The 27,072-nt window shown below is 38.7% G+C and overlaps 2 protein-coding genes across 2 annotated transcripts in view; one reads left to right on the plus strand and one right to left on the minus strand.

The window, feature by feature from the left end:
* Positions 1–3,035: 3,035 nt before the first annotated feature.
* On the minus strand, positions 3,036–13,162 carry cdk7 (cyclin-dependent kinase 7). The gene is made up of 12 exons (XM_017690974.2): positions 13,006–13,162; positions 9,948–10,007; positions 9,772–9,805; positions 9,612–9,679; positions 9,404–9,472; positions 8,103–8,213; positions 7,897–8,015; positions 5,399–5,498; positions 5,207–5,293; positions 4,962–5,111; positions 4,551–4,695; positions 3,036–3,273 (listed from the first exon to the last, which is right to left on the minus strand). Exons 1-12 carry the CDS (start codon positions 13,069–13,071, stop codon positions 3,245–3,247), a joined length of 1,038 nt encoding a protein of 345 aa, XP_017546463.1. The 5' UTR covers positions 13,072–13,162; the 3' UTR covers positions 3,036–3,244.
* Positions 13,163–20,143: 6,981 nt separating this feature from the next.
* Positions 20,144–27,072, plus strand: part of setbp1 (SET binding protein 1) — a 55,634-nt gene continuing 48,705 nt past the window's right edge. The window contains exon 1 of the mRNA XM_017691081.2: positions 20,144–20,942. The gene's annotated coding sequence lies outside the window, so the exon portion shown is untranslated. The remainder of the gene's footprint in view (positions 20,943–27,072) is intronic.

Here is a 27,072-nt window from a genome sequence, read left to right on the forward strand (position 1 = left end):
AAATCTGAACCTTTGTAAAAGAATCTTCTTCACTCTGGGTACTTTCCCATCCCATATAAATGTGGAAATGAGTTGGTCAAGCGATTTAAAAAACTTTTTGGGTAAATACAAGTGAATTGTTTGAAACAAAAAAAGAAATCTAGGCAAAACATTCATCTTTATTACATTTATCCTACCAACAAGGGAAAGCGGAAGAGACCTCCATCTCTCCAAATCTGATTTAAGTTTGTTAAGCAAAGGAGAGAGTGGAAAAGAGATGGCAATGTACGAGTTATTAAAATCCCCAGATATCTGAAGCCAGATGGAACGAATTTAAAGGGCAATGCTGATTGATTTCGTGACAGTGCCAATGAGTTCACTGGATAGCATTCACTCTTCTGAAAGTTGAGCCTGTACCCTGAAAATGAGCCAAATTTCTTCAAAAGTGACAAAATTGAAGGAAGACTACAAATAGGATCGGTTACATATAACAGCAAATCATCTGCATATAATGACAACTTCAATTCGATACCAGAATGGAACACACCCTGAAAAGTCTTAAGGGATTTAATTGCAATGGACAAAGGCTCAATGGAAAGGGCAAACAATAACGGAGACAAACTACAGCCTTGTCTCGTCCCGCGTGACTTTTCTCAGTTTCAACATTTGATGTGTTGTCTTCATACTATTTCCAATTACATATAAGGTTAAAATTATTTGCAAAACATTGCATTTTGTTTTTATTTACATTATGCACAGCGTCCCAACGTTTTCGGAATTGGGGTTGTATTTTACTACAGTGCTGCAGAATACTTTTGTAAAATGAGTATTTAATTGACTATGCTAACCTCTTCAACTCTGAGACCACTGGTTGCTCCAAAACGCACTTCGTCATATTCTTCATAACTTTCAGATTTCATAAGATGCACTCAAAATGTGGTGTCATATGAGAGCAATAACTGTCTCCTTTCCAGTCAAAGACATGGGTGATGTCATTTTAAAACCTTACAATAAAAGAAGCTAGTTTTTTATTTACTGAAAGTCGACCCATTTTTCCACAAATCAAAGCGTCTAAACTTTTGGGCTTTCAGCAGTAAATTGTAAGCATATAGCAATATGTGTGATCATAAAACCCATTAAATTTGATTTAAAACACTTAATTTGAGGGGAGCTTTTTAAATAAATAAATAAAAATGTACATTTATTTCATACAGCTACTGAATAATTTGGCTTACGATTTGGTCATGTAAATTCAGATGCACAAACCAAAATATACCCTGGAGAATAAGAGGCTAAACTATCATAAAATTACTAGTATGTTTCAAAAACTGCTCACTGTACAAAATGAGTAGAGTTTACTGCAGTTAACTATGGTATTTTTTCATATGCAATACTTAAAACCATATTAGTGTTGTTAGAAATCAAAATACCAATGCAAGTGGCGTTTATTTAAAACCGACTGTAATGCCTTTGCTTGGAATATCTGTAGCCCGCCCATTTTGTATCTGCTGTTCCTCATAGCTGTACACAGTCCAGGTTGCTATGGCATAAGACCAGACAAACTTGTCTGTGTACTTTCTTAATGCCATGAGCAGCAGATGAAGAAGCAGAACTGTGTTCAGCGAAGCACTAAGCTGACAGATGAGGTGGTGAGTGGTGTGTGACAACAGCACCTCCCTCAGGGCTCCGGTGCCAACTAATGAATCAGTGTGGGAAATATTTACACAGACTGGCAGTAAGGGACTGGACAGGCTAGAAAACTGGTCAGATAAATCATAATTTCAGGGAACCCTTTCCCTTTCATTTTCAGGCAAAGTCATTTTAACAGGATGGTCCACACACACAGGGAACATGATACATATTTCAGTTTTCTTCAAAGATTTGTTCAGAGGACCATATTATGCATATTATTCCTTTCCTGTCCACATAACACTGTGTGGTTTTATTTACCAAAGACAGTTTTAACACGACCATTTTCAACCCCTCCTTATCCCATCTAATCCAACAGTCTGCTTTTGTTACTGTGTGTTTAAGACTGAAATATGTATATGCACTGTTATTATTGGCTGCCCTGTATTATACCTCATTCAGAAGGCAGTCTGGGCTAAAATGCTCCTTGTAGCTTCAGCATGAAGGGGCAGGGCTAAACCACTATAGGCTGAATAGATAGATATATGTAATATATATGTCAGTTTTCAAAATCAAAAGAAATCAATGTTGAAACTTGAACAGTGTTTACATACTGCATCAATTCACTTATTTCAGCAAAGTGAGAAATTCAGTTTTCTGTGAGATGGGCCCGTTACAAGTTTAACACATTACAAATTTTTAGAAATCTGTAACTGGAGAGTCTGGTGAGATATTTTACTTCACAGGATTGTAACACAGAGCTGCAGGATAAATGATTTTAACCTATTTTATCAGACAGTTTACAGGGCTACTGAATCCTACTCACAGATCCCCATGCCATGTGGGGCCCAAATTCTGGTTGCCTAGCAACCAGAGCAGCCAAATGAAGCTGCTGAATCCAGAGACCAGCAGCTGACAGGATAAAACCCTGTCTCTGAAAGACTGAAAGCAACTAAATAAATAACAACTGAGACATCATCAGTAAAGACACAATTTGGTGTCCTCGATTTCATATAAATTATACCCAAATCAAATTAAATTCTACAGCTTACATCTGATTAAATCTTAATGATAGTAAAACAAAACGATTTTTGTTTGAAAAATTTTAGCCTCTTTTCTAATACTGAATAATTGTTGCTCTGTTCCTAGCACTCTGCAGTCACATTCAACAGGCATGACTTAGATTTTTTTTCTATTCCTTAAAAAAAAAAAAAAAAAAAAAAAAAGATTAAATATTTACACACACACACACACACACACACATTATATATATATATATAGCAAGTGAGTGATATGTTTCTTCTCCACTATCTTGTGAATATAGGAAAAGGAATTTACATTTTAATCTTTACAATTTTTTGATGTGATGTCAAATGAGATAAACGCATTATGTAACATTCAATGACTAGCCAGAAAAGAAAACAATATATTTTGTTTCTCATAATTTAATTACTTACAGCATATAAAAAAATAACTGAAAAAGGACTATTCAAGTTCCCATAAATATGTCTGTGCCAGCAGTCACAATCATTGGTTAAATGAATGGCTGACCACTGTGTCTATTAGTAGTGGAGGTTTTCAGCAGCTCTAGTGGTCACATGGCTCAAAGGCAGACAGGTTCTCCAAACCTCCTCACCTAAAACACCAGCTTTTTCTTCAGGGTGCCTGAACAATAAAGAAAAAATGAATTAATGTGTATTCAATACCACATGGACTTCAAGTTATTAACTCTTTTTGATTATAGTACAGGTGAAATACGTCAGTACATACAATAATCTAGCACAGTTTCCATCAATCTGAACAACCATGTCACAATGCAAAGAACCCTTTAATCATGAAAAGGATTTGTTGAGTGTTCAAGGTTCCATAGAGAACCATTTTCTTTACTAATGAAACCTTAAAGAACCATCTGTACAGTACATCTGTAGTGTACTGTGGCACTCCATTGCCATTTTAAGCAAGTTGGCAGTATTCCTCAAATGAAAGTGACATGTTTTTGACAAAATAATGCTGCGGTTAGAGTTTGTAAAGTGCGCTGGGGACCTGCTGCTAAACAGAACTTCTAATCACTGCAACATCTGCTCCAGGAGCACTTCAACATACAGTACAGTACTCAGCATGCTCAGCGGCAGTTCTTTCGTTTCTGAATCTGTTTATTAATTTATGTAAACTTAAGTAAAGATTTGAGAGAAAGCGCAATGATCCTGTAGCAGTGCTACATTAACCTGAAACCTGACTTTTCCGCGTACATCCAACCTACCTATTCTAACTAATGCTGTGATAGTGGTAAAAGGAAAGTATATACACAGATAAGGATTAAAATGAATAAGATGTGAATAAGATTAAAATGAAAAAATGTGTACTCACACAGTCACATGCAAATTTGTGCATATTGCATGTCAAATGACACGTTTTATTGAGTTATTTGAGTGAAAATAAGTTAAAATCTTTTGCAAAAATGCCACTTAAATCTTCTAAAGAGGCCACTTAGTGTTTTTCTATTTATTTGCTGCTTAACATACTGAGGGGGAAAAAAAAAAACTACAAAATGTGCTATAACTTTTGCACAGCCTACTTATGTATTACACGTTTTACAAGGACAGGACAACACTAAAATACCTTTTGTGCTTCAGTGATGCTAAATAAACTTAACAATGGGTTGGGTGCTACTGCCTCATCCAGGACCTGGGGGAGTTTTTGAAATACATCTTTCCAAAACTGCTCTAGACTGAGACAGAGCCAGAACATATACATCAATTAGGCATTGTGGTATCCCCACACCAACAATTAGTGCTAGAATATGTCTGGATATGTTCAGTAGATCGATTTCATTTAGTTCCCGTTACATGAAGTTTACTGCAAGCTTAGGACGAAAGGTTTTCACCATGAGATGACAGAAGCTCAAATATCATTATTGCCTTGATTAAAACAGTTTCTCTCACCTTGTTCAATACCATCACGTTTTCTCTTAATGCCAATGGTGAGGTTTTCTTTTTCTTTCAGAGCTTCAGCTGAAGAGTTTGGTCGGGGGAGCTGAGGTCCAGGGGTGGGGGCTGGTCTCTGGCTGAAATATCTCATCTTCAGTGCCTAAAATGTCCATTGAGAAAAGACTGTGCTTAAATATGCAGACGCACAACAGACACATACAAGCAAATAACACACTGCAGATTCGTGCATCATGCTCATTTACAGCCAACTACAACATCTGGAAGCCACCTGAATAGAAAGCAGTCAGAGTGCTTTAATGTCCTGGACACTGATTAAACTATAATCCTAGTGTATAACTGATATCCATCATAAAGTCCTTGACATTAATGTATGTCAGGGCTAAAATCTGAGCCAATGTCCAATACCTTTGAGGCAGTGAGGCGCGTGCAAGGGTTAAAGGTGAATAAGCCTTGCAGAAGTTCGAGAAGGTCGTCACTAGCTGCGCTGAAAATGTGCTCCAAAGGAGTGCCCGGGAAAAGTTTGAAGGACACATAATCTGGGAGACTGGTCATTCCCTGTAAAACAGACCATCAGTGAAGTAATTAGATTGTTATCAGACATCTAAATAAACTCCACAGAGAAACAAATACACACTACAGAATGTACTCACAGGCCAAGTGTCTTCTGTTGGAGTGCCCAAAGCTTCAAATATCTTCGTCAACTGATCCAGGTCAGAATCTCCAGCCAGAAATGGTACCTTGTAATGTACGAAATCAGTTTAGTACACAGAAAAAAAGAACAAAAACAGATATGAACATTTAAAACAAGAACATCTGTGAAGGCCAATGGCCATGTCACCTACTCTGAGGAGGAGTTCTGCAAGGATGCAGCCCACAGCCCACATATCCACACCTACACCATACATCCTGGCCCCAAAGAGCAGCTCTGGAGAACGGTACCATCTGAAACAAAGATTTCTCAGTTGCAAATTGTAAAAGAATATCATTCCATTTACGACATTTTTATTTTTGTGACATATTTTGGAAAATACCGGTTTCCCTTTCCATGTGTCAAAATCATGAAGAATGGACCAATAAAATGTTCCAAAATATCCATAATTTCTGCATTCTTCTTCCATTAAAAGTTAAGAAAGTTTTCTCCTCCTTTAACGTTTTTGGAGATATGAAGTTTAAGGTGAATTTAAATTAATATTTTCTGAAGTAAACTAACTTAAATGTACCATTTTTCTATTGTTTGTGATTGTTTACTTTTTCATACTTGTTCAACATGCTGGAAAAACATACAGCATAAAATGTGCCATAACTTTTGCATAGGCCACATTTTATGTTCCAAATGTGTTAAATTCAATAATTGTGCATTTAATTGTACACATTAAAATTTATGTACACACATATAAACAAATTCACATGCTCACCTATATGGGTAGAGCATCTATATGCAATCAAAGTACTTTCAAACCCATAAAAAATACCCAATAGGTCTATATTACAAACTGGTCATTGCTTGTTCCTCCGTTGGTCTCCAAACTGTGTGTGCGGCGTACTGTTGTCAAACGATTAGTCTAAAGTAGTCCGAAATATCATGAAAATGATATGAAAACAAAATAAAAGTCTATTAAAGGAATAAAACGCAATATATTTACTGTACTAAATCATAAAATAATCATGATGTGTCATCAGAGATTAAAGAAACGTACAAAGTTGCAATACTGGGTTCTCCGACAACAGTGCTACAAACTAGTATGTTCTCTAGTCTGTGTGTGTTTTGGGCTGTGATCCCACCCACTGCCTGTTTCCCACTAGCATTTTAACATCCTGGATTGCCAGATATTAAACAAAGCATGCAAACAAACAAACGAACAAACTGAATCCCAACCTAAAAAGCCTCTGCATCCTTCTAAAAAGTTCCATGACCAAAGACAATAGTACAAGACTAAATATTGCCAATGCATTTGAAAGATGGAGACAGCTTAGAGCCCAGAGGGACTTTAAAATGGATGCAGAGTGGGCTAATTTTCTCCTGAACAGGTAAGCACTGAGCTTCAGCCAGTGCTGAAGACTATTTTATTATTTTAAGTAATTTAAACATTTGAGAACTCACATTTATACCGTGAAGTCCGTGTGCAGCTGGACTATCAAGGCGACAAATTTTCCCGTTACACCTTAAATCTTACAGCAGTTGCATTTTGGTACCTCCTTCTGGCAATTCATGTAACTGATGCCACATTTAAAGTGGAAACAAGAAAATTCAAAAAAGGATCTGGAGAGTAAGCTGAGCAGCCAGAATGTAACTCCTGCACTATTTAAGGTGGAATGGGCAAATTCAAAGAAAAAGCTGTTAAACAAGAAGCTGAATTCAAGAGTATTTCTGGTGCAGTGGGCAGACTTAACTTTAGCTACCATACATTGCCAGCCACGCATTTAGTTAACACAGGTATAAAAAAAATCCAAAAGCTGGTTTATATTTTGCAAACAACGAACACATAGCAAATGTATACATCAGCTAATCGACTTGGTGTGTGACATCACTTGACACTGTCAAAGTGTAATGCTGTCAAAAGTTTCTTTTTAACCTTGCACTCATTCGTGTAGGTTCAGTGTCCTCAACCTGGCAACCTGCATGAGCTTTGAGTCTGGTGAGGAGGGGGCAGGGGCAGATAACTCCAATATTTTCCATTTGGACTGCAGTACTCATTTTAAACACTTGGTCACATGCATTACTGAGCTGATACTTGATTAGGCCACAATATAAACAAAGGTCTTTATTAATAAATATATAGAGTCCCTTATTACTTTATACATACACATACAATCACATTCTTGCTATGCGACAGAAAGAAAAAAAAATTGCGCCCTTTTATATGAAAGTATGTTTTCCCCAGGCAGAAAATGAAGCAACAAGCCACGAGAAGCTGTGCATTGCTCCAGTTTTAACACAAGGGTGTTCTTAGGCATGACACAAAGCAGAGTTGAAGACTTTTCAGTCGTCCATCACTGTACATTACAGCCACTGCATGAACTTATCTATTTGTTGCATGATAATTAACATAAGCCAATTTTTTTTTTTGCAAAAATCTGCATTTTATAAGTACCTTTTGGTCACTAAATTAACCCTGCAAGTCTTATTTAGCACCAAGCTAACATTCCCTTTCCCACATTGGGGCTGAATCTCAAAGTGCTCTCTGATCCTGACATAGTGCACCACGGTGTAAATTGATGGCCAATGTATTATCATCATCAGCTTGATATTGGAAATAAAGGCAATAATTCCAACCAATTATTCAGTCCCACATTCTTACTTCATGCACATGCAGTTACAGCTACAATAAGGTGGTCATACCTGGTCACTACTTGATGTGTATAGACTCGATTAGGGCTTCCAAAGGCTTTTGCCAATCCAAAATCAGCAAGTTTCAGGACCCCATTTTCATCTAGTAGCAAATTATTGGGCTTTAAATCCTGGAAGAGAGGAAAGAGACAATGAATTGAAATTTCTGGATTTCTTGATGTTAAGAGAGAAAATGTCCTATTATAACCTGTACTTACCCTGTGTAAGATCCAATGACTGTGCATGTATTCTAGACCCTGCAGGGTCATCAGGATGTACGCCTTGATGTTGGCTGGTGTCAGTACAAGACTAGTGTCCTTTATGATCACCTGATGATGAAAGAAAAAAAAATCATTAACCACATTTCCTTCCTAAAAATGCTAACATTCTTATGAATAAGCCTACATTTCATAATGACTTGTGCATTATTATCAGCCTTCTGGACTGATCAGTTCGAAGTAGATTTGTGAATGTGATGTTCAAAGAGCATATTCAGCACAGACAAATCACATCATTAAAAAAAGAAAAACTGTATGATACTGTTGTACAAGTTTTGTTTCCATTTTACGTTGCACAGTAATTCAGTTCCTTTGCAAGCCAAATAAATACGCAAACCTCCATTTTACAATTGACCATCTGTAAAACAATGAGTGACAACTCAGCCAGTGTTTGCTTAACAACCCTCTCTGCAACCCTCTCTTTCTCCATTAAGCAAAAGACAAAAGTCCTCAGAACAATCATGGGGTGGTAACAATAGAGGCGGTAACAATTTTTTTTATTGTTGTTTCAAATTAACCAACAATATTTTGTTGATTCTCAAACATTTGTGTGTGCACTGAACACTGTACTGTTTTATCCCGTGTACTTTTAGATGTTCATTGTGCTACTAAACGTCTCTTAGCACAAGTGCTATTAATGTTACCAGGAGGCCTGAGCTGAAAGTTAAAAGGACATAACAGTAACGAGGCAGGCGGGGCTTGTCAGAACTCTGCAAGGTCAGTTGAGAACTGGCAGTACAGAAAATTCATAAGAGCAAAAGTTTCATTTTCTAATCCAGACTCAATCCAATCAGCTAGTACATTTTCACTAATACACAGCAACAAACTCTTTCCAAACAGCAAACAGCCACAGAAAAAAGGCCCTCAGTAAACAAGCACTCTGTAAACCCACATTACAACCATTAAAACAGGTTAAAAATAAACATGTGCCATGTTTTGCTATCACATCTCATCTTCATAAAATCATTTGCCTGCTTTTGGCATCTGCCCTCTAATTTCATAATAGCTGTTTAGTTAAAGTGATAAAAGAGGCCATATTGATTTTTAAAGTACCATTAGGAGGGGCCATCTGCCTTTCCTCTACTCCGTTTTTGCTTTTTGCTGCTAAAATCCAATTAGTACTCAAGCTGAATGCAAAGTCTGAAGGGGCCAGTTTTAAATAGTATGACAAAAGCACACAGAGAGGCTTAGGACTCATGTAGTTGACATGTAAATGCTGGCAAATCCGGTCCCATGTTTACCTCCAGATCCGTCTCCATGAAGTCGAACACGAGGCTGATGTTGGATTTGTGTCCAAAGGCATCAAGAAGCTTTAGAAGCATTGAAAGAAAAGATGATTAACCTTAAAGCACAAGTGTAAGTACTTTGATATGCATTATATTCAAAGGCTTCGCTTTGTGTGGCTAATACTGCTCGACTCTCACTACACAGCTCTGTCATACTACTTACTCCAATAATATTTGGGTGGCTTAGCTCTTGTAACAACTTAATCTCTCTGAGAGCTGTTCTGTTGATGCCTGAAAGACAAGATGAGAAGCCGACGTGAGACAAAAACAAACAAAATATGGCAATATTATCTGAAGCAAATAGCGTAGGCCAGTGCACATACCATCTTTGGCCTCTGCTCTGTGTCCAACTTTAATCTGTTACGAAGAAAAATCAAGATGTTTACAGAGCTGCCAAACTGAAGATGATACAAAATAAAAATTATACATGTACATAAATGCTAATTGTAAGCTATTCTGATCATTACTCCATAATCAATACTAAAAGAGTACATCTTACCTTCTTGATTGCGACAATGGTATTTGTAGTTTTGTCTCTTGCCTTGTAAACAGTGGCAAACTGCAAAGGTCATAGAACAACAGTAGATGTGATGAAAACATATACAACAAGCTAAATCTTTCATGAAAGACACCACCATCCTGGTAAATACAGCAGGCCTTATGTCAGCTAACCCTGAATGACCTCAAAGCACAGAACTGCCTCTACAAACACGGGTTAAATGATAAGAATGTAACAACGTAATGCACCATGTTGGAATATGCAGCAAAACAATTATACACATTTATTCTTAATAAAAAAGGTTCCAAATAATACTGAACATGATTCTTGGACTTGTAACAATACTTACAACAACAAACAACAACTCTTTCTACAAAAACTTTTTTTTGCTTTTTTCTCACAGAATCTTTACATTTTTAAGCGGTTTTTATTTGGCTTTCCATTATAGAGGAAAACCATTTATGCATTTAAATGGTTCTTAGACTGCTTATGGCTCTACATGGAAGCACCGCCTTTACTAAAGAACCCTTGAAGAGTCATTTTTTAAAAGGTTTATTCTAGCCATCATGGCAGCTTGGGGTTAACATATAAGCTTGGGGCTAGTCCATTAGATTTGGACCTAAGGCACAGCTTTTGGTTCAAATATTGTACTTTTGTAAGTACTAAACTGTTACTGTACTAAACTGAAAATTTTACAATTACTTATAAAGCATATTTTAAACCACCTCTGTTTTTTTTGTATCAAAAATGTATTGAAGACACCACTGTATCATATCAAATCATTAATCATTACAGCAATAATATATGTGACGTGGTAACCATAAAGCCATCAATAGAGCACAAAAATAATGAGACTCAAAAACAATCAATACTGACACAACAACTATCACGATATTGATTCCTAAACAACACTTCTCTCCATACCTAAGCAGGTGTGGCTTAAACTAGAACTGAACTGCAGAAACTGGGCGTATTTACAGACCACAGTGAAAGGCTAATTAATTGAGAAGCACTGACAGTGAAAACATGCTTATAGAATGCAGTTTAGACAGCAAATCAACACTGGATTTTGAAACAAGCACGGATGCCTATAAGACTGAAAACTTGGGAATTGAAATTTGGTACTGAATGACAGGGAATACTTTAATACTCTTCAGTATTGAAGTAATTCAGTTGATACTATAAAAGTAGTCCATTTCGATACCTGGCCCTAGAGGAACGGTTAGTTCAACAATGTCCATCCTAGAAATAAAACCATTTACCAAAAAACTGATCCAGACACTCTTCAATTACTGAGTAGGTCACAACGATGCTTACCAGATAAAATCAGTCAACTATTAAGGTTCTTTAATTTTATAAATGATCTGGTCTAAAAACAAACTAAACCTGGGGAAGAAGCTCTTAGCGGTCATGCTACGTTTAACTGGAATAAACTTCCATAAGATCTGTGATGTGCCCCAAATGTAGTGATTTGTAATCTATTTCTCTTTTCATGGCTTATGACTGAGCTCTAAAATTTACGGTCTTTTTAAATGGACTTTTTAAATGACACTTAAGCCCTTTAATTTGCTTATGTTTTTATTTGACTTTTATGTACTTTCTACTTCCTTTTAATTATCTGTTTGATAAGCTACTGTCTTTTTTCCCCACTCGTAAGCATTTTGTTTTTTTTCCATTTTGACATGACATTCCTTTTTGCTTTTATTTATTTGAAGCACAGTGTACTGCCTTTGTGTATGAAACGTGCTGTATAAACAAACGTCTTGCCTACAATAAAACACTGACAATGACACATGGGCAATGGGAGATGTTAGCAATTCATTCCGCCAAATTAAAGTTACTTAACTACAGTAAACTAGTTACTACTTTGCAGTGGTGGACAGCAACTAAGTAAATGTAATTAGTTACTGTACTTAAGCAGTTTTTTTTCGTGTATCTGTACTTCACTTAAGTATTTCCTTTTTGGTTGTCTTTTTACTTTCACTCCACTACATTTCAAAGTCAAATATCTGACTTTTTACTCCACTACATTTTGAGAAATCTGTCGTTCCTTTTGGTTTCTGTGTGTGTAAAAATGTAACATGTCAAAACAAAAGAAGCACAAAGCAAGAACACCAATCAGGGCACAGCGGTCACTTTGTTCTGAGCTTGTTTTGACCTGTTGGTCATACCGACCCAGTGCAGCACACGGTTCAACATCAGTGCAGCAGCATAAAAATCTGGGAGCACGTACGTCTAGCTGCATGATGAACTAACCTAACTTTGTGTAAATAGAGCACAATATAGAAATATGTCCACACATGCAGTCGAGACTGGCACGTTTCTTTTTTTCTGAATTCATACAAAAACTTTCATTTTATAGTAAATTAGTTTGTTAGTTTATGTTTATGAACAGAGGCCTACAGATCAACTAATTTACAAAGTAATCTTAAACTGAAACTTGGCTTGTTTGTAAAAGTGATTTCAGAGCCACTCGGTTCTCCCTGATGGAAACTGTTTACCTTCAGTGTTTTGAGCTTATGATCATTTTAATAGACGTCAGCGTCACTAATTAATGACGTTCTATTAAAAGACCAAGAGAGACGCTGGAGGACTTTCACCTGAAATGAGTTCATGAAGCGAGTCTTGTTATAAAATTGATAACAGGACATCAGAGTCATACTTAATCTTTTAGTACTTTTACTTTTGACACATTTGAAGGCAAATACTTTTGTACTTTTACTCAAGTTGAGGTCTAGACTAAGGACTTCTACTTTTACTGGAGTAATATTTTACCTCGAGTATCTCTACTTTAACTCAAGTACATGATTCGTCCACCTCTTACTCCTTTGATTTACTCTGTCGATTTAATGAAATTTCCACAGAGTGAAGGGAAGCGCAGACACTGAATTGTAACGTTATCGGTTAATTCGGCGTCACGGTGACTTATAACGTTAATGCTGCCACTCGGCGGCTGCGTTGCTAAGCTAACGGAACCCAATTTTCTTGATTTTACCGACAAAGCTGCACTAGGATCACTTCGGTGGGCACATAAAACACATTTCGTGTTGGGCGTTACCTGACCCTCTCCAAGAAAGTCCAGCTTTTCGTATCGTTTCGCTCTGGACTTCACGTCCAAAGCCATGATGCGAGCCCTTTGTGAAAAGCCGAGCTGCTGAAGCTGCTGCTCAGTTAAAGCGCTCCAAATACATCCGGGGTAAACAAACGTCTAAGGGAACGTTCCTGAGACGGGACGTGCGCGCAGATCCTCTGATCTACAAATCATAAACTCGACAACTCAGCGAACCGCATTACATACAGATCAGCGAAACTACGCATGGCTGCGTGAAATCCTGCATTCGCCAAATAGCCAATGAAGCTCTCATTAAAGTTATCTCGTGATGAACTTGTTTCTTTTTCCAGTCATGCCTTGTCTGATAAAAGTAATATAAGCTATGTAAAATAGAAGACTGTCTTCTCTTAAAACGGAGAATGGGCTTATCGCGAGCGTGACGATTACTACAATTTCTACTAAAATGAACAATGCATATTATGGGCAGACCCCTCCAAACACCGTAACTGGTTTATATCGGTGGCCATATCTTCCGCAGATAACTGGCACTCTTTCGCACCTCCTCCCTGCAGAGGTCGCTATTGTCCATTTCAAAAACACCTCACTGTCAGACATTTTTCAGAACATAAAATCCTTATCCAGGGTAGTATTAGGAGACAGGACTGCGAAATAAACCGACAAATACATAATCAATATAAATCAAAATGTATATGTTGCTTGTTCTTCTTGAGATTCGTGTTCCAAATGCTTGAGAATGGGAACAGACGTGTAGGTGTGAGCCAGGCTAAGATCCAGAGAAAACATCTCAAATCTGTCCACAGAGATTCACACTTCACTGAAATCTGTGTCTACTCACATACCTATGACAACCAAATTCATTCGTAAATATTGTCAAAAAAGTGTCAGTTTTTTGTATAGGCCAGCTGTTTACCTGAAGTTTTGATCTAAAAAAAACATGAAGTGACAGTTACAGTAACTCCATGCATATGGCAGTTGTGAGCAATAGGACAGTAAAGATTTCAAACAGAGCAAAAATGAAAGATCGAAACACAGCAGCGAAACTTATCATGTTCTTCTTCTTGCCCTGTTTAGTAGAAACCACTGTCACATCTAGGTGCATCTTAGCTGTTTTTATATTGCTTATGAGTCTTTTATAACATCACTTATTTGTACAAGGATGTGTGCCTTGGCAAATATATATATATAAGTGTGTGTGTAGTATAGAGACTCAGATTTCTTTACAGTGGTGGTGATAGGAACCAGAGGTCACAATATCTACAACATGAATAAGACTATTCACTAGAAAAACCAGTGAGCCTGCATGAGCGTTCTGAGTTTTAGATGTAATGCTCATAATGTTAAAATAAGGACTGATTTTATATATATTACCTGTAGCGATGTAGCAATATGATATATATATATTCATACATACATACATATACACTCCTAATAAACAACATTTGATTAATGAGCATAGCTTGATTTAAGAGGGGGGCTTCCTTACTCATTAAAACTGTCACCCCCCTTTACCATCCCAACTATGATTGCTACTATTTATAATTTCATTCCATCCACATTTGCTTTGGAGAAATCCACAAAAATCGGTTTAGTGTTCAACCATCTGTGTGCAAGGGACAGTAGCTGTGCCAGTCAAATGAATAAAATGCTCAAGTTACATTCTGTGATTGCGAGGCTAATTAGCAGACTGACAGGTGTTAGTAACAGGAACAGCGTTTTAGTTCACAGTTTCTGTCACATCTTTCTCAGTCCTGCAAGTGTGAAATTCAGTGAAAATTACCCTTGCAACTGATACTCAAGTCTTTGGAATAAAAGAGGATTTGAAAGTCAATCATGACAATTTATTATTTCATACATGCACTCCATGTTCATGAGGTCAATGCATTGGCTAAAGACACATTTAATGTGCACATGCATCTAAAGCTTTGCTTTCAGGATCGTTTTCAGGCCTGGTTTCCTTTTCAATGCCTTTTTGTTTGACTTGTTTACTGTACACTTTATAACACCATCAGAAGTTTCCCATCTTAACAGGAAGTGGTAGGCTCAGGCTCTTTTCTTTTTGCGAACGCCCACTTCCTCTGACTTTGATAAACACATTTGTGGTTTGGTGCACTAACCCCATCAGATAAATTTCCCCAACTGCTGTCGAAGCTGGTGTCCTCAAATTACAAAATGATTTTCTGGGTGGTTTCGTGACACAAATGCGATTTGGAGACAGCTAATTCTAATAGATGGGATAGCATTGTACTAAATGAGATATAGAATTATCCAGAACACTTTTTTTTCTCAGTACAAAGTAAGCTGGCATATACAACGACACTCTGGTTAAATGAAGAAAAAAAAACCTAGGTAAATATGCTGTAATTGGGTCAAGCAAGAGGTAATAACTGCATTCGACCAAGACAAATGCACAAATCTCTATCTTATTCCACATTTTCCATGCATTGCATGCTTTCTTTGTAGGCCATAAATCTTATTCTCCATGCATGCACAATTAGAGATCAACTCACCATCCAAATTGCAACATGAGTAAAATGGATTGCATGGTTGATCATGTGCTTTTGCCATTATTATAAATCTCATCTGGATGCATATTATAAAACAAATCATTTTGGAACTTTATTTTTGCAGATAGACCAAAAGAACCTTCTCAGAATCAGAAAACACGCTCAGGAGCAAGACGCAGCTAGCTGGATTCATGCTGCAGTCATTCTGCTCCCTGTGGAGCTCGAGATGATTCATTCCACAACTGTTCGGTTTGGTAGCGAGTGGGCAGATGTTGAGTGAATCTGAGAAACCAAATCAACACAGTCAGGCTTGCGTGCTCCTTCCCTTGAATGACATACTAATGAGTTGAAAGTGTCTCTCTCCTGAAATACCAGCACATTTAAAGTTGACTTCTGAAGAACAGCTGTGCGCTTTAAGACCACAGTCATTTCTTGCCTTTTATTAGACACCATGATTGACCCAAACTGACTGTGAATAGATAAAATCGTGGGCTACCTTCTCTGAAAATGGGGTTGTGGTGAATGATTCATGCCTTGACTTACTGAGCAAATTAGAGATGACTGACATAATTGTGCTTGTAGGTCAAATACACTTTCAGAACAAAAGGTGCATGACTTATCGAGAGTTATTAGAAAGAGTTTCCCAAGAATGATTCAAATCTATGGGCCTCATTCACCAAATGTTCTTTAAAAGAAATTTCTTCTTAAATCCACTTACGCAGTTTTCACAAAGACTCTAACTAATGTTTTCTTATTTGAGATTTGTTTTTAGGTAAGAACAGAATCTACACACCCTCAAGAACACAAAAGTGCACACAGTTCTGTGGTTTAAGGACACATCATGAATCTGAGGTAGACTCTCAAGAACAAATTTAAGAAGAAAGTTGGGGCGATATTGGCGCACGAAGCTTAATGACAATATTCTGTTTTATACTCATGTTAAAAGCTAGTGTGGTTTCACAGTTCTTATTGATTCTCATATAAAGATGAGTTTTCATGATCTTTGTTTCTGCTTATCAGGTTTTTATGAACCCTGCTACATAACTATTGACCCAACAATGCCTTGAACATATTATGGCAGATGTCATGTGCTGTCATGAGTTTGGTAATATAACAGTGTCGGATCACCATTGCAGTTCATTTTCATGACAGATGTCATAATGTTTGATGTTATAGTACAGAGCAAATGTAAGAGATCACCTTTCATCTATTCACATGCACACATTTTCTAGGCCACTTATTCTTCTAGGTCAGTTATTGGGCAGAAGGCAGGAAACACCCTGGAGAGGTCGCCAGTCTTTTAATTTATTCAGTTAGATCATTTTAGATAAAGTTATTCCTTTTTTATCATCAGGAAGATATATATGAATATAAAGTATATATATTCAACAGAGAGTTACACGAAAGACTTTCTTTAAAAAGTGCTTAGAAATGGTCACAAACATTTCATTAATCATTAATAAGCTGTTATAACACGGGTTTAATGTTTAATGCTAACTGATGAAGAAGACAAAGTAAGATCAGTAAACATCAAAAGTTTGGCAGCATCAATTAATATGAGCTCAGTATTTGGCAAACAACAGGCCTTTTTATTTATGTGTTATAAATGCTTATTAATGGCTTTAAGGTCTTTACGACCTCATTACTATAGTTAGCCGTCACAACATCAAACACTATGCTGTGACAATTAATAGTAATGGTAAACATGATATTGTTATATTACTGAATGTAATCTATCATAACAACTTATGACAATATATGACGTCTGCTAAGCCATGTTTATGGCATGATTATGTTTATGTTACACAGCAAATTATAAATAAAATGTTACCAAGAAAGCAGTGAATTGAACTTGCATGAAGTGGTTGCACAGGAACACAATGTGTGACATCAGCACAATCCTTGTGAAAAGTAAGTAAACTGAAAAACAAGACTGTTGATATATTGCATTCGTGTGCAAGCAGTCGACACAACTGAGTCATTTACATTTAAAGCAGCTCTTTTTTTCAGCGCAGTAACTGTGGGAATGGACCAAATCTTGACAGTTACTGCATGAAAACAAATGCTTGCACAGCTTTCAGCTGATGCATGTACTGTGCATACAGTCATTGTGGGTATTTCACACACTGGTTAAGTCACACATCAGAATGAGGAACGTACTGACACCTCTGAGGCTCAAACTGCTGTTATAGAACCTGAAAAGTGACCCAGGTGTGCATGCACCCCTTTTCATTCAATTGCAGTTACAGCCATAGTGAGCACATATTTCAAGAAGAAACAACACATCTGTTCTGCACACAATAGGCTGAAAAAACACCTCGGCTCTCTGTGTTGAGAAAATTAAAAATGTATAGTCTATGTAGACCACTGGGGTCTCTGAACTCCTTGCATGTGGTATCCATGGCAACATTTGCGGTGCAAAAACATTGGCAGACCTCTTTGCATTGCTGCCAGTCTGGGTGATTTTCTGGGTTGACCTACGAGGATTATTTACTAACGCAGTCAACACATTGATTGGCTGTCAAGGGAACAGCAGCTGACCTCTATATTGAAGAGGTCTCAGTGTATCATTACAAAACCCCTCACAATCAATACAAGCCTCACATATAAGCCCACATCCAATCTGTGGAGTGAGGGAGGTGAACTGTGTAGACTGAGATGAAAACAGAGGCTAGAGGAAAATTAATTACCCAGTCGGCATCCATTCTTTTCCCCTGAACCTCCATTGCTCTTGTTAAGTGTCTTAAATTGCATTTGTAGCCACAGCGAGTTAACATCACAGCCAAGGACTTATTTTATGAGCTAATGCTCATCAAAATTATTGACTAGATCATAAAGAGAAGAGAAATCCAACTCGTCAAATCATAATCATTAAAACAATGAAACTCAATAAGAAATAAAATTAAGAATTAATGAAAGCTCAGGATAAATATGCATGAAAATGGGCAAGTGTTAAGGCTCCTAACATTGAAAACTGAGATTTCTGGGGGGTCTTTTTTTGGTTATTAAAGGCTTTGATACAGTACATACATGCTGGGAAAGGTCCAGAACACTCACTCTCCAGTCCATATATAGATACTAAGTGGCAAAAAACAGCATGATTTAACTTTTTTGTTTATTTGTGATGTCACAAAAACAACACTTTTCCATACATTCAACCTACAGCAGCTAAGCTCCGTGCATTCATGGTAAAGTTATAATGAGTATTTTGGCCCAAACAGAGGGGATTTACATATAGTACTAAAGGCACAGTTTTACAACTTTTTTTAAAAGCCAAGTTCAGAAAATGTAATGTTTAAAGACATTATGGCTGAAAAAATGTAGGATATGGGGCCTTTAACAATCCAATGTGCCTTAATCTAAGGAGAGCCTCTTCTCCTCACGCCCTGTGTGTTGCTGTTACACCCATTTTTGGCGCCACTACCAGCGCTGCAATAATGGCACCAAGCCAGAGTTGGAAATAATGAGGTAAGAAGCTATAAAATGTTATGAACCAGCTACATTATGAAAAGGTAAATCCTCAAAGTAAATGCTTGAAATAAGGAGCAGTAAGACTGTCAATCCACATGTTATATCTCATTATGTCTTATTTCCCACACTCATGCCTTAATAAATGACTGTTTATAGCTGTTGACACTTTAAATATAACAACAAAGACAATAACTAAACAGACACTGAATTGGTAGGAGTGTTACAATCAATCAGTGCCTGATGCTTTTATGTTAGGCTATCACTTGCAAGGAAACACATAGATGTAAAGGGGAATTCCACCAAAATTTCAAACTACTGTTCAGATGTAAAACACCGGTACACTGCAGAGAAACTCATTACTGTGCTGGTGATATGAACCAGAGGCTACAATGTCTACAACATTGACATTTTATTTGCTATCCAAAATGGCTAGTAAACCTCAGATTTTTATACGCTGATAAATGTAAAATAGTGGTAAATCTGCTAAATAAAATTTGCTCTGCATGTACATCTCTGATTTGATTTCTGATTCTTTTTTTTTTTTTTTTCAATTTTCTATGCGGCAGCTTTTAGAGGCATTAAACCTTTCTGGTGTGTAGTTCTTATCACCAAAGCTGTGAACAATTCTGACTCAGCAAGTTTCTCTAGAAGGGAGCATTTCACACCAAACCACTCAGAATGACTTGGCTTAAACCTCAACCATGTAAGGATGAATTCTGACATATCGGTGGAATCCCCCTTTAATGCCATCCACCACAGTAACTTTTTAAATTAAATCGTTTTGGCGCAACAGAAACAGCCTTAGGACTGAACTACTTAACTGAAAAAAGCTTAATGTTGATTTATGTGTATTAGAAACACATCCGTTGTAATTAGCAGTAACAGTGTAGCTGCTAACTGGTGTGTTGTAGCTGCTCCGGAGCTGACGGCTAGAGGGCACCACTGAGCAGCCGCGAGATTTTTCCCACCTGTTTTGAGGTTACTCCGCCTTCCTGCGCTGGGATTGGCTAGTAGTTCGTACTCGCAAGGCGGGCTGCTTGAGGGCTTGAATGACGAGCCAATCCTAGCGTCGTAAGCGAGACGAGCGCCACTCGTAGCACAGGAGGGCGGGGCTTGACGGAATACAGGTGGCAAAAAATCACGCCACCGAGCAATCCACTCGTGCTCTAACCCAGACTGGAGTGCGTATTTCTGGAAGAGATCGTTATCAAAAAGAGCCAAGAATCGAAAAACTAGACATATTGCGGATGAACTGAGACACAGTCGGAGGCAACGCGAAAAAGCGAGACGCCGTACTTTGTAGGCAAAGTCTGACCGAACTCAACCCAAAAGGGAGGGAATATCAGAACAGGTTTTTTTTTTACTTGTTTTATTTTTGCACGCCTGTGGTGCTAAACGAGCGGGACTTTGGATACTGAGGATACTAACGCGCGTGTTTTCTCCGCAGTGGAAAAGACTCGAACACTGCCCCCCCTCTCCCTCCCTCTCTCTCTCTCTCTCTCTCTCTCTCTCTCTCTCTCTCACACACACACACACACACACAAGTCTGGGATTTGAGAGAGAAGCAATGCAGTTCTGTGGGCAGCGAGACGGCGGGGTTTTCTGCAGCTAAGCTCGGCAGACAAGCTGGAGCAGAGATCAGTTTCTGCTTAAATCTGTACGTACAGCGAGCCGCAGCCTCGGCGCAAATCAGCGTCGACGTTAACGTTAGCTACGATTTTTTCCTGTCCTCTTATCGACTCCTCATCGACTGTTTGGCTCCCCCCACCTCTATAATCTCATCGGAGATTTCGTTTGACGCCATTTTACGCCGATAAACATCGTCTTCTGTTAAGTGCATCGTTCAATTTGACGGATTGCAGAGTTGCCATCGGTCCCGCTCGCGATCGTATTCATGTCACTGGATGGATTTGCTCTTAACTACGTGACCAGCAGCTTCGGAAATGGGTGAGTAAACCCAGCGTTACATCAGAGCAGCGCTTTTCAGATAGCAGTAAAAACCCTGTGTTTAAATCCTGTTCTAAGGTAACCGTCGCCGCTGCTAACGTTATTCCACCGCTGTAGGGACGAACATGGCTGGCCAAATAAGCTTGGTGCTCGAAATGAGTCTTAATGTAGGGGGAGAAGTTGAAAACCGCTATAAATAACTACCTAACTAGCTCTTTAACCTACAGCAGAGGAGAGAAGTGCCTTAGCTAGTTAACAGTCTGTGTTATTTCGGCGGTGCTGGAACAGCTAGGCTAGCAGTGGGCTAGAGAATTAGGACACGTTGGCTGTAACTCTTCAGAGGAGGGAAAAGCTCTCCCACCTTGGCTTCCTAGAGGACGACAGGGCTTTGGAGCGGGGTGAAAACACAGCTCGGGTGTTTCACATGCTGGGTTGAGGTTCCTCTCTCCGTAATTTACCGTCATCTCGCTTCGGTTACCCGCTGAGGCAGGTAGGCGGCCAGCCAACGCCAAACCGAGCCGTTTCCACTACGAGCCAGACCGTGTGGGCTTCACCTCCACGGCCGCCTCACTCTCGGGCCACGCTTGTTTTGTCTGAAACGTAGAGAAACTGCGTGGGAGATTTGTTGAATTGGCCTTATTTAAGTCAGAGCTAGAGCTCATCTGAAGTGTTTTCATCCGTTATCAGACGGCAGACACCCAGGGAGATTATGAAGAGGTTTCAGTTAAGACCTGGATGTTGAGACACGGTTCAAATTAGGAGGATAATATTAAGACAACGAAGAAAAGGAATAAAAATATACCAGTATTATTACAGCACAGCTTAGGCTTTTACATGCTTTCACGATCCCAAGGCCACATAGTACTGCACTCTATATGATATACTAATGGATGTACTACTAACAGTACTGGAGTAGTAATTTTATGTACTATTTAATACGCGGTTCTGGACGCAGCCTCTGTTTTTAGTTTTGATTGGATAAAGTCCCGCCCAGTCTAAAGGGGGCGGGGCTTCTCTGCTTCATCGTCTTTCACTATTAGCCCATGTTGTGTTAAATGCATATGTGCAAACTAGTTTTACAAGGAAGTGCAATCTGATGGAAAGGTAAAAGGCCACTTGGTAACCCAGCACATGCAGGTGTGGAGTAGGATTACAGATTTTCGAGAAATGTAAATATGTGCCAGTTGCATAAAAGAGTGGTTGCAGCTATGGCATGATTATGAAGGAGGGCGATAGCTGTTTACCTGCACCAGCAGGAAATAAACAGGGGTGTAACAATGCATGTGGTATTGCAGTATTGCAAAGCTAATAGTGTGCATCGTAGAGATGTGACGACACATTGTGGAGGATGGACTTCATGCTAGCATAGATTGTCGGAACACCAGAGTTTGCAACCAAAATGTAAATAAATGCATAATACAAAAAAAAGAGGTGCAAGTATAACACATGTATTAATGTATCCGTGTAAGATAACTTTGACAGTGTTGTCATTAGTGAGTCACAGTGTAGGAATCACTGACAGGCTTTATGAAAGCTGTTTCAGACTCAGGTTTGCTGTCACTCCAAGGTTCACTACTGATGTTTTTAATTAAAATAAGGGCATGGCCAATAAGAGAGAGGTTTGTCCCAAAATACCTGCCCCCTTGCATCAGCATGGTGAGAACTGTCTCTTTGGACGGTTCACTTAGTTGAACCAACTGATGATTTGTAAGATGTGGTTGCCATCATCTTGGAAATGGAGACTAATGGTATGTATTAGCCCTGGGCAGGACTGAGGCATGCATAAAAATGACTTACATTGTTTCCCATAACTTTAGTTGCCATGACAACCGGACTTTCTGACTTACATCAGGTTTGCCAGCTCTGGGATGATGCGGGGGCCATTAGTGACAGTGATGGCCACCCTCATTTTTCTGTAAAGCTTTTTGGAGCAGAGAATGTACCAGATGTGTTGACTTGTGCTCTCATAATTCAGAGTATGCAGAGATAGTGTGGTTTATTTGTGTAGTCCAGACTATGTAACAGGAGCCACATGGAGTTTCTCATCATTTGGTAGACGTCATTCATCAAAATACCCAACATAGTCACGATCAACCAGAGCAATTATAACTGTTACTAGAATCCTGCCCAGAGAAGACAAAGCAAAAAACATATTGCTTCCTTATACAGCATATTTGATTTCCACAGAAGGAACACAGTGCTATTTGACTAAAGCACAAATCCAAAGTGATGTTTATGTGTGTGAATAGATCTCCCTCTGTTCCTGGCTGGGGCTAGTTTCGCTGGAGGACAGCCAAGTCCTGACAGGAGACAAAGGAAGAGGGGAAGATATCCAAGGACAAATCTCATTTTTGGCAGCCGTTCCAAACGGAGTATCAGAGCAAGAACACCTTTTGGCAGCGAGACACAGAGGAGGAGGAGGACAATCTCGTTTTTTTTTTCTGACTCCAGCCATTTTGTTTTCCACACTGGTTGAAATTCCTGTCTCTCCTCGTATGAGAAAAATCAAGCTAGAGAGTAATGCTTTACTTACTGTGCTAAAAGAAAGCTAAACAAGGGAGGGAAGTTAGGATCTATCTATTAAATGACACTGTACTTGACACCACACTGGAAACCAAAAGGAGGAGGGAGTGGCATCAAGGTTTATACAGTGTATGATATATAGATTGTTCTGCACCAATGGGTTTGTTACAGGATAACTAGACAGTTGTGCTAAGCAGCTACGCTGATTGGATAAAGGTGTTATTATATGTTAACCTCTGCGGCATGGAAACCTGTTTCCGAGTTCAACCCCTTGCCCGGGGCCCACAGGCAGCCCCAAAGTTTCAGTACACACTTCTGTAACCTAAGAATATCCTAACCAGTTTTCACTGAAGTACCTGTTGTTACTGAGTAATAAGCCTTAGTATATAATAAGACTAGGATTTTAAGGGGTTAAGATGGTGTTTGAGTTTTTATTTACAGTTAATTCCAAGCCAGGTGAAATTTGGCATGTTTGACAGCATGAACTGGCCAATTGTTTGATTAAAAGGATCACCATTAGTGGAGGTTTGAAGCTGTTCAGATTTTGCAGGGAGATTTAGGCCTAGTGGGTGTTTTTTGCTATTGGCAAAAGATGCTTTTGCTGAGTTAGCTTAGTCAAGTGGGACCAGTCATTAGTCTTCAGCATTTGGCCTGTTGCGGTCTTTCTCAGACTGGATTCTAGGTCATGCCCCCATCCATGTCTGACGTTCTGCCCCGTCACATCCAGGCTCCAAGGCTGGGGAATATAATCATGGACAGCACCACTGGTATGTGGTCGTCATGTCTAAACCAACTAACGTCATCCATTCATCTCAGCAGCAGTGGATTATATGTTCCTTTTTGACCTCTGATGTATTGTGTACTGTATTTAGCTGGCGTAAGCTTGCAGTTTTGCATCTGTAGTGCACTGGATTTATGGCCACTGAGGTCTGTCTTGAACAAGTGTGGCTTGAGAGAAGAATTGAGTATTTAGTGGAGGACTTCCAGGCATTTGTTTGGCTTCTCTGAGAGAGCTGTCAAGCCTGCCACTCTGGAGAGGCGGATTGCTAGTGAGGGGGGAATGCAGTCACTTCCCCTTCTACCCAGGGGGTGAGCTGGCTATTCTCCTGGCAGGCTCCTTCCAGAAAGTTCTCATCTAAAGAGCTTCTGAATATATTATTGGGCTTGTAATTGACAAGGCTTCCACTGGGGTCCCATTGATGCTGCTCGCAATGAATAGAATCTAATGAGACAAGTATTGAATGCTTTTTGGGTGTAAGACAGCTTCCTGTTTTGTTTTCTGTTGTGAATATTTTTATATCCTCTGTCCAGTTAACAGCCATTAGTATGCATGAACATGGCTTGTTTGGAGCTCTTTTTGTGCCCATAGTGTTGCACACGTAGAAGTATTTTACTGAGCAGCCGTGCACAGATGTAAGATTTCTGTGAAGTTCCTCTGGCGTCCCACTTCAAATCATACATAGTATTTCAGATTGAAAGTTTCTGCAGTGTTTATTACGGCACTGGTGCACGAGCAAAGTGTGAACATGTGTCTGTTGGACTGGACTGTTTTTTCTCTCTCTCTCTTTTGCGAGTCTGCCTCAGTGCGCTCCGTTCATCGCCTTAAAAGGGTCTGTGTTACTGGGTGGAATCTTTTCACACTCACGGTATGTGTGACACCCAGGCCCAGGGAGAAGCGACCACTGCTAGGCTGCCTTCCTAATCAGCACAGTTCTCACTCCCTTCTACTGCAGTACAGCTACAGTTGTTGTTTACATGTAAGCTACTGGTCACTATAGCTGCTGTTTACACAGCACAGTGCTGTGCAAAAGTCAGAGACCACCCTACATTTATGTAATAAACTTATGTATAATAACGAAATACAGTATCAAAACCGTCCATCCTTTTTCTTTATTACAGCTTACACTCTTTTCACTTGCTTTCAGTTTTTCCAGAAGTCTACAGAGATATTTTACCATAACTCCAAAGTTCAATCTTGGAAGTTGGTTGTATTTTCTACAAATTCAGTAGCTTGAGGTGTGGGCTGTAGGATGGCCATTAGACAGTACATTGTGGATCCGCCTGTTGTTGTTTTTTTTTTGTTTGTTGTTTGATTTTTTTTTCAGGTGTGAAGCAAGAGTGGTGCTTAATTTTCTCTTTTCTCTCAAAGATGAAGAAAGTCTTAAATGCTGTTTATCTGATGGGGATTTTGATGGTCTACTAGGTCTTACATGGTTGTTAGGAGTTCCATTTTCTCGAGACCTTGTAATAAGTTTTTTGAACTACAGTTTTGGAAATTCTTGTTTTTTCACTGACTTTCTTCTTCCTTATACACATGAATTATCTTTGATTTAATCTCATCAGAAACTTCTGCAAAATATCATAACTTTACGTAATGTCTTTTGTCTAGAAATGAAATAAATGGAGGTCTCTGACTTTTGTACGGTGCTGTTCCTTTAGTTGTTATGTAGTATTTTTCAGAGCTTCCTATAGATAACATTGGAGCAGCCATGTGATATTGCGTGTAATGTTATTGTCAGAGCTTTCATGATTGTGAAATGTTGCTGACATGTTGCAGTATTAGTTTACCATGCTTGTTAAGCTTCTCTGTGTTTTGTGCAACCTACTAAAGCACAAAGCATGCATTGCATAGATAAGCCATTACGTCACGACTGCGGCAATTAAGGGCTGTTTTTTGTGTGTGGCTCACTGAATGTACGTTCAGATAATTGCTACACAAAGCTGTGATCGTCCTAATTGAGATGCGCCCAAATAGAGGCCAGAGCAGATCAGCGCATAAAGGCCCTCAAGGACAAACGTCTGAATCTGTTCCCTTTTGAGGCAGCCAGAGGCTACGCTGCTGACACAAAACTCTTTCATGCACTCTAGCAGGAAAGCCCAGGCTCCGCCTCAGGCATATTTGTGAAAATAATAAACCGGTTTATGAGCAGACTATAGTCTACCACAATTAGCTTGCACTTGGTTTGCCCGCTAGGCCAGACAGGGGTTACTGTTACATAAACTTGGATCTGATTGATATTGTGGTGTGTTAGAGAAGGATTCTGAGAGTGGTTTCCATTGTGGGTTTACATAAGGGACATGGATATTAGGGAGGTACAATGATACAGAAAAACAAAAGAAAACAAATGTATAAAATATAAACCATTGTATTTATTTTGCAGCATTTGGAACCATTTGTAAATTTTATATATATATATATATCGGCATCAGCCCACATTTATTATATCCATTATGGATATCAATGAACACGGCAAGCCACTGTTGATATTGGTATTAGATACCTTTATCAGTGGTTGTGACATACCTATATTTTGGGTCTCCATGGAGGTTAAAATAACAGTGGCTTAAATCTTTTGTGTATCGTTGTTGTCGGAAGAAAAACTCTAAAATATCTTTAAATCCATAAAATCCATCTCTAAAGTAATAACTTTACAGGAGAAGGGAAAAACCCTACTTTACTTTTAAAGTAAGTGAATAGAACCAGAATTTTTTCCCAAAATTTTGGGTCATTTCTTTTGGTTCATTCTTCATTAAATTTAGGACAACAGGCGTTTTCAAACTTTGTCCAAAACTGAAAAATGTCAAAAACGGAAATTAAGAGGTTTTC

This window comes from Pygocentrus nattereri, chromosome 20 (assembly GCF_015220715.1).
Source record: "Pygocentrus nattereri isolate fPygNat1 chromosome 20, fPygNat1.pri, whole genome shotgun sequence".
In the NCBI taxonomy this organism is placed as follows: domain Eukaryota; kingdom Metazoa; phylum Chordata; class Actinopteri; order Characiformes; family Serrasalmidae; genus Pygocentrus; species Pygocentrus nattereri.

Coding starts and splice junctions, on each gene's coding strand:
- cdk7 (XM_017690974.2), bottom strand. CDS start 13,071: ATGGCTTTGGACGTGAAGTCCAGAGCGAAACGATACGAAAAGCTGGAC. Junction 9,806..9,947: donor CCATTGTCGCAATCAAGAAG/GTAAGATGTACT, acceptor TCTTCGTAACAG/ATTAAAGTTGGACACAGAGC. Junction 4,696..4,961: donor CGCGCCTCACTGCCTCAAAG/GTATTGGACATT, acceptor TGGACATTTTAG/GCACTGAAGATGAGATATTT.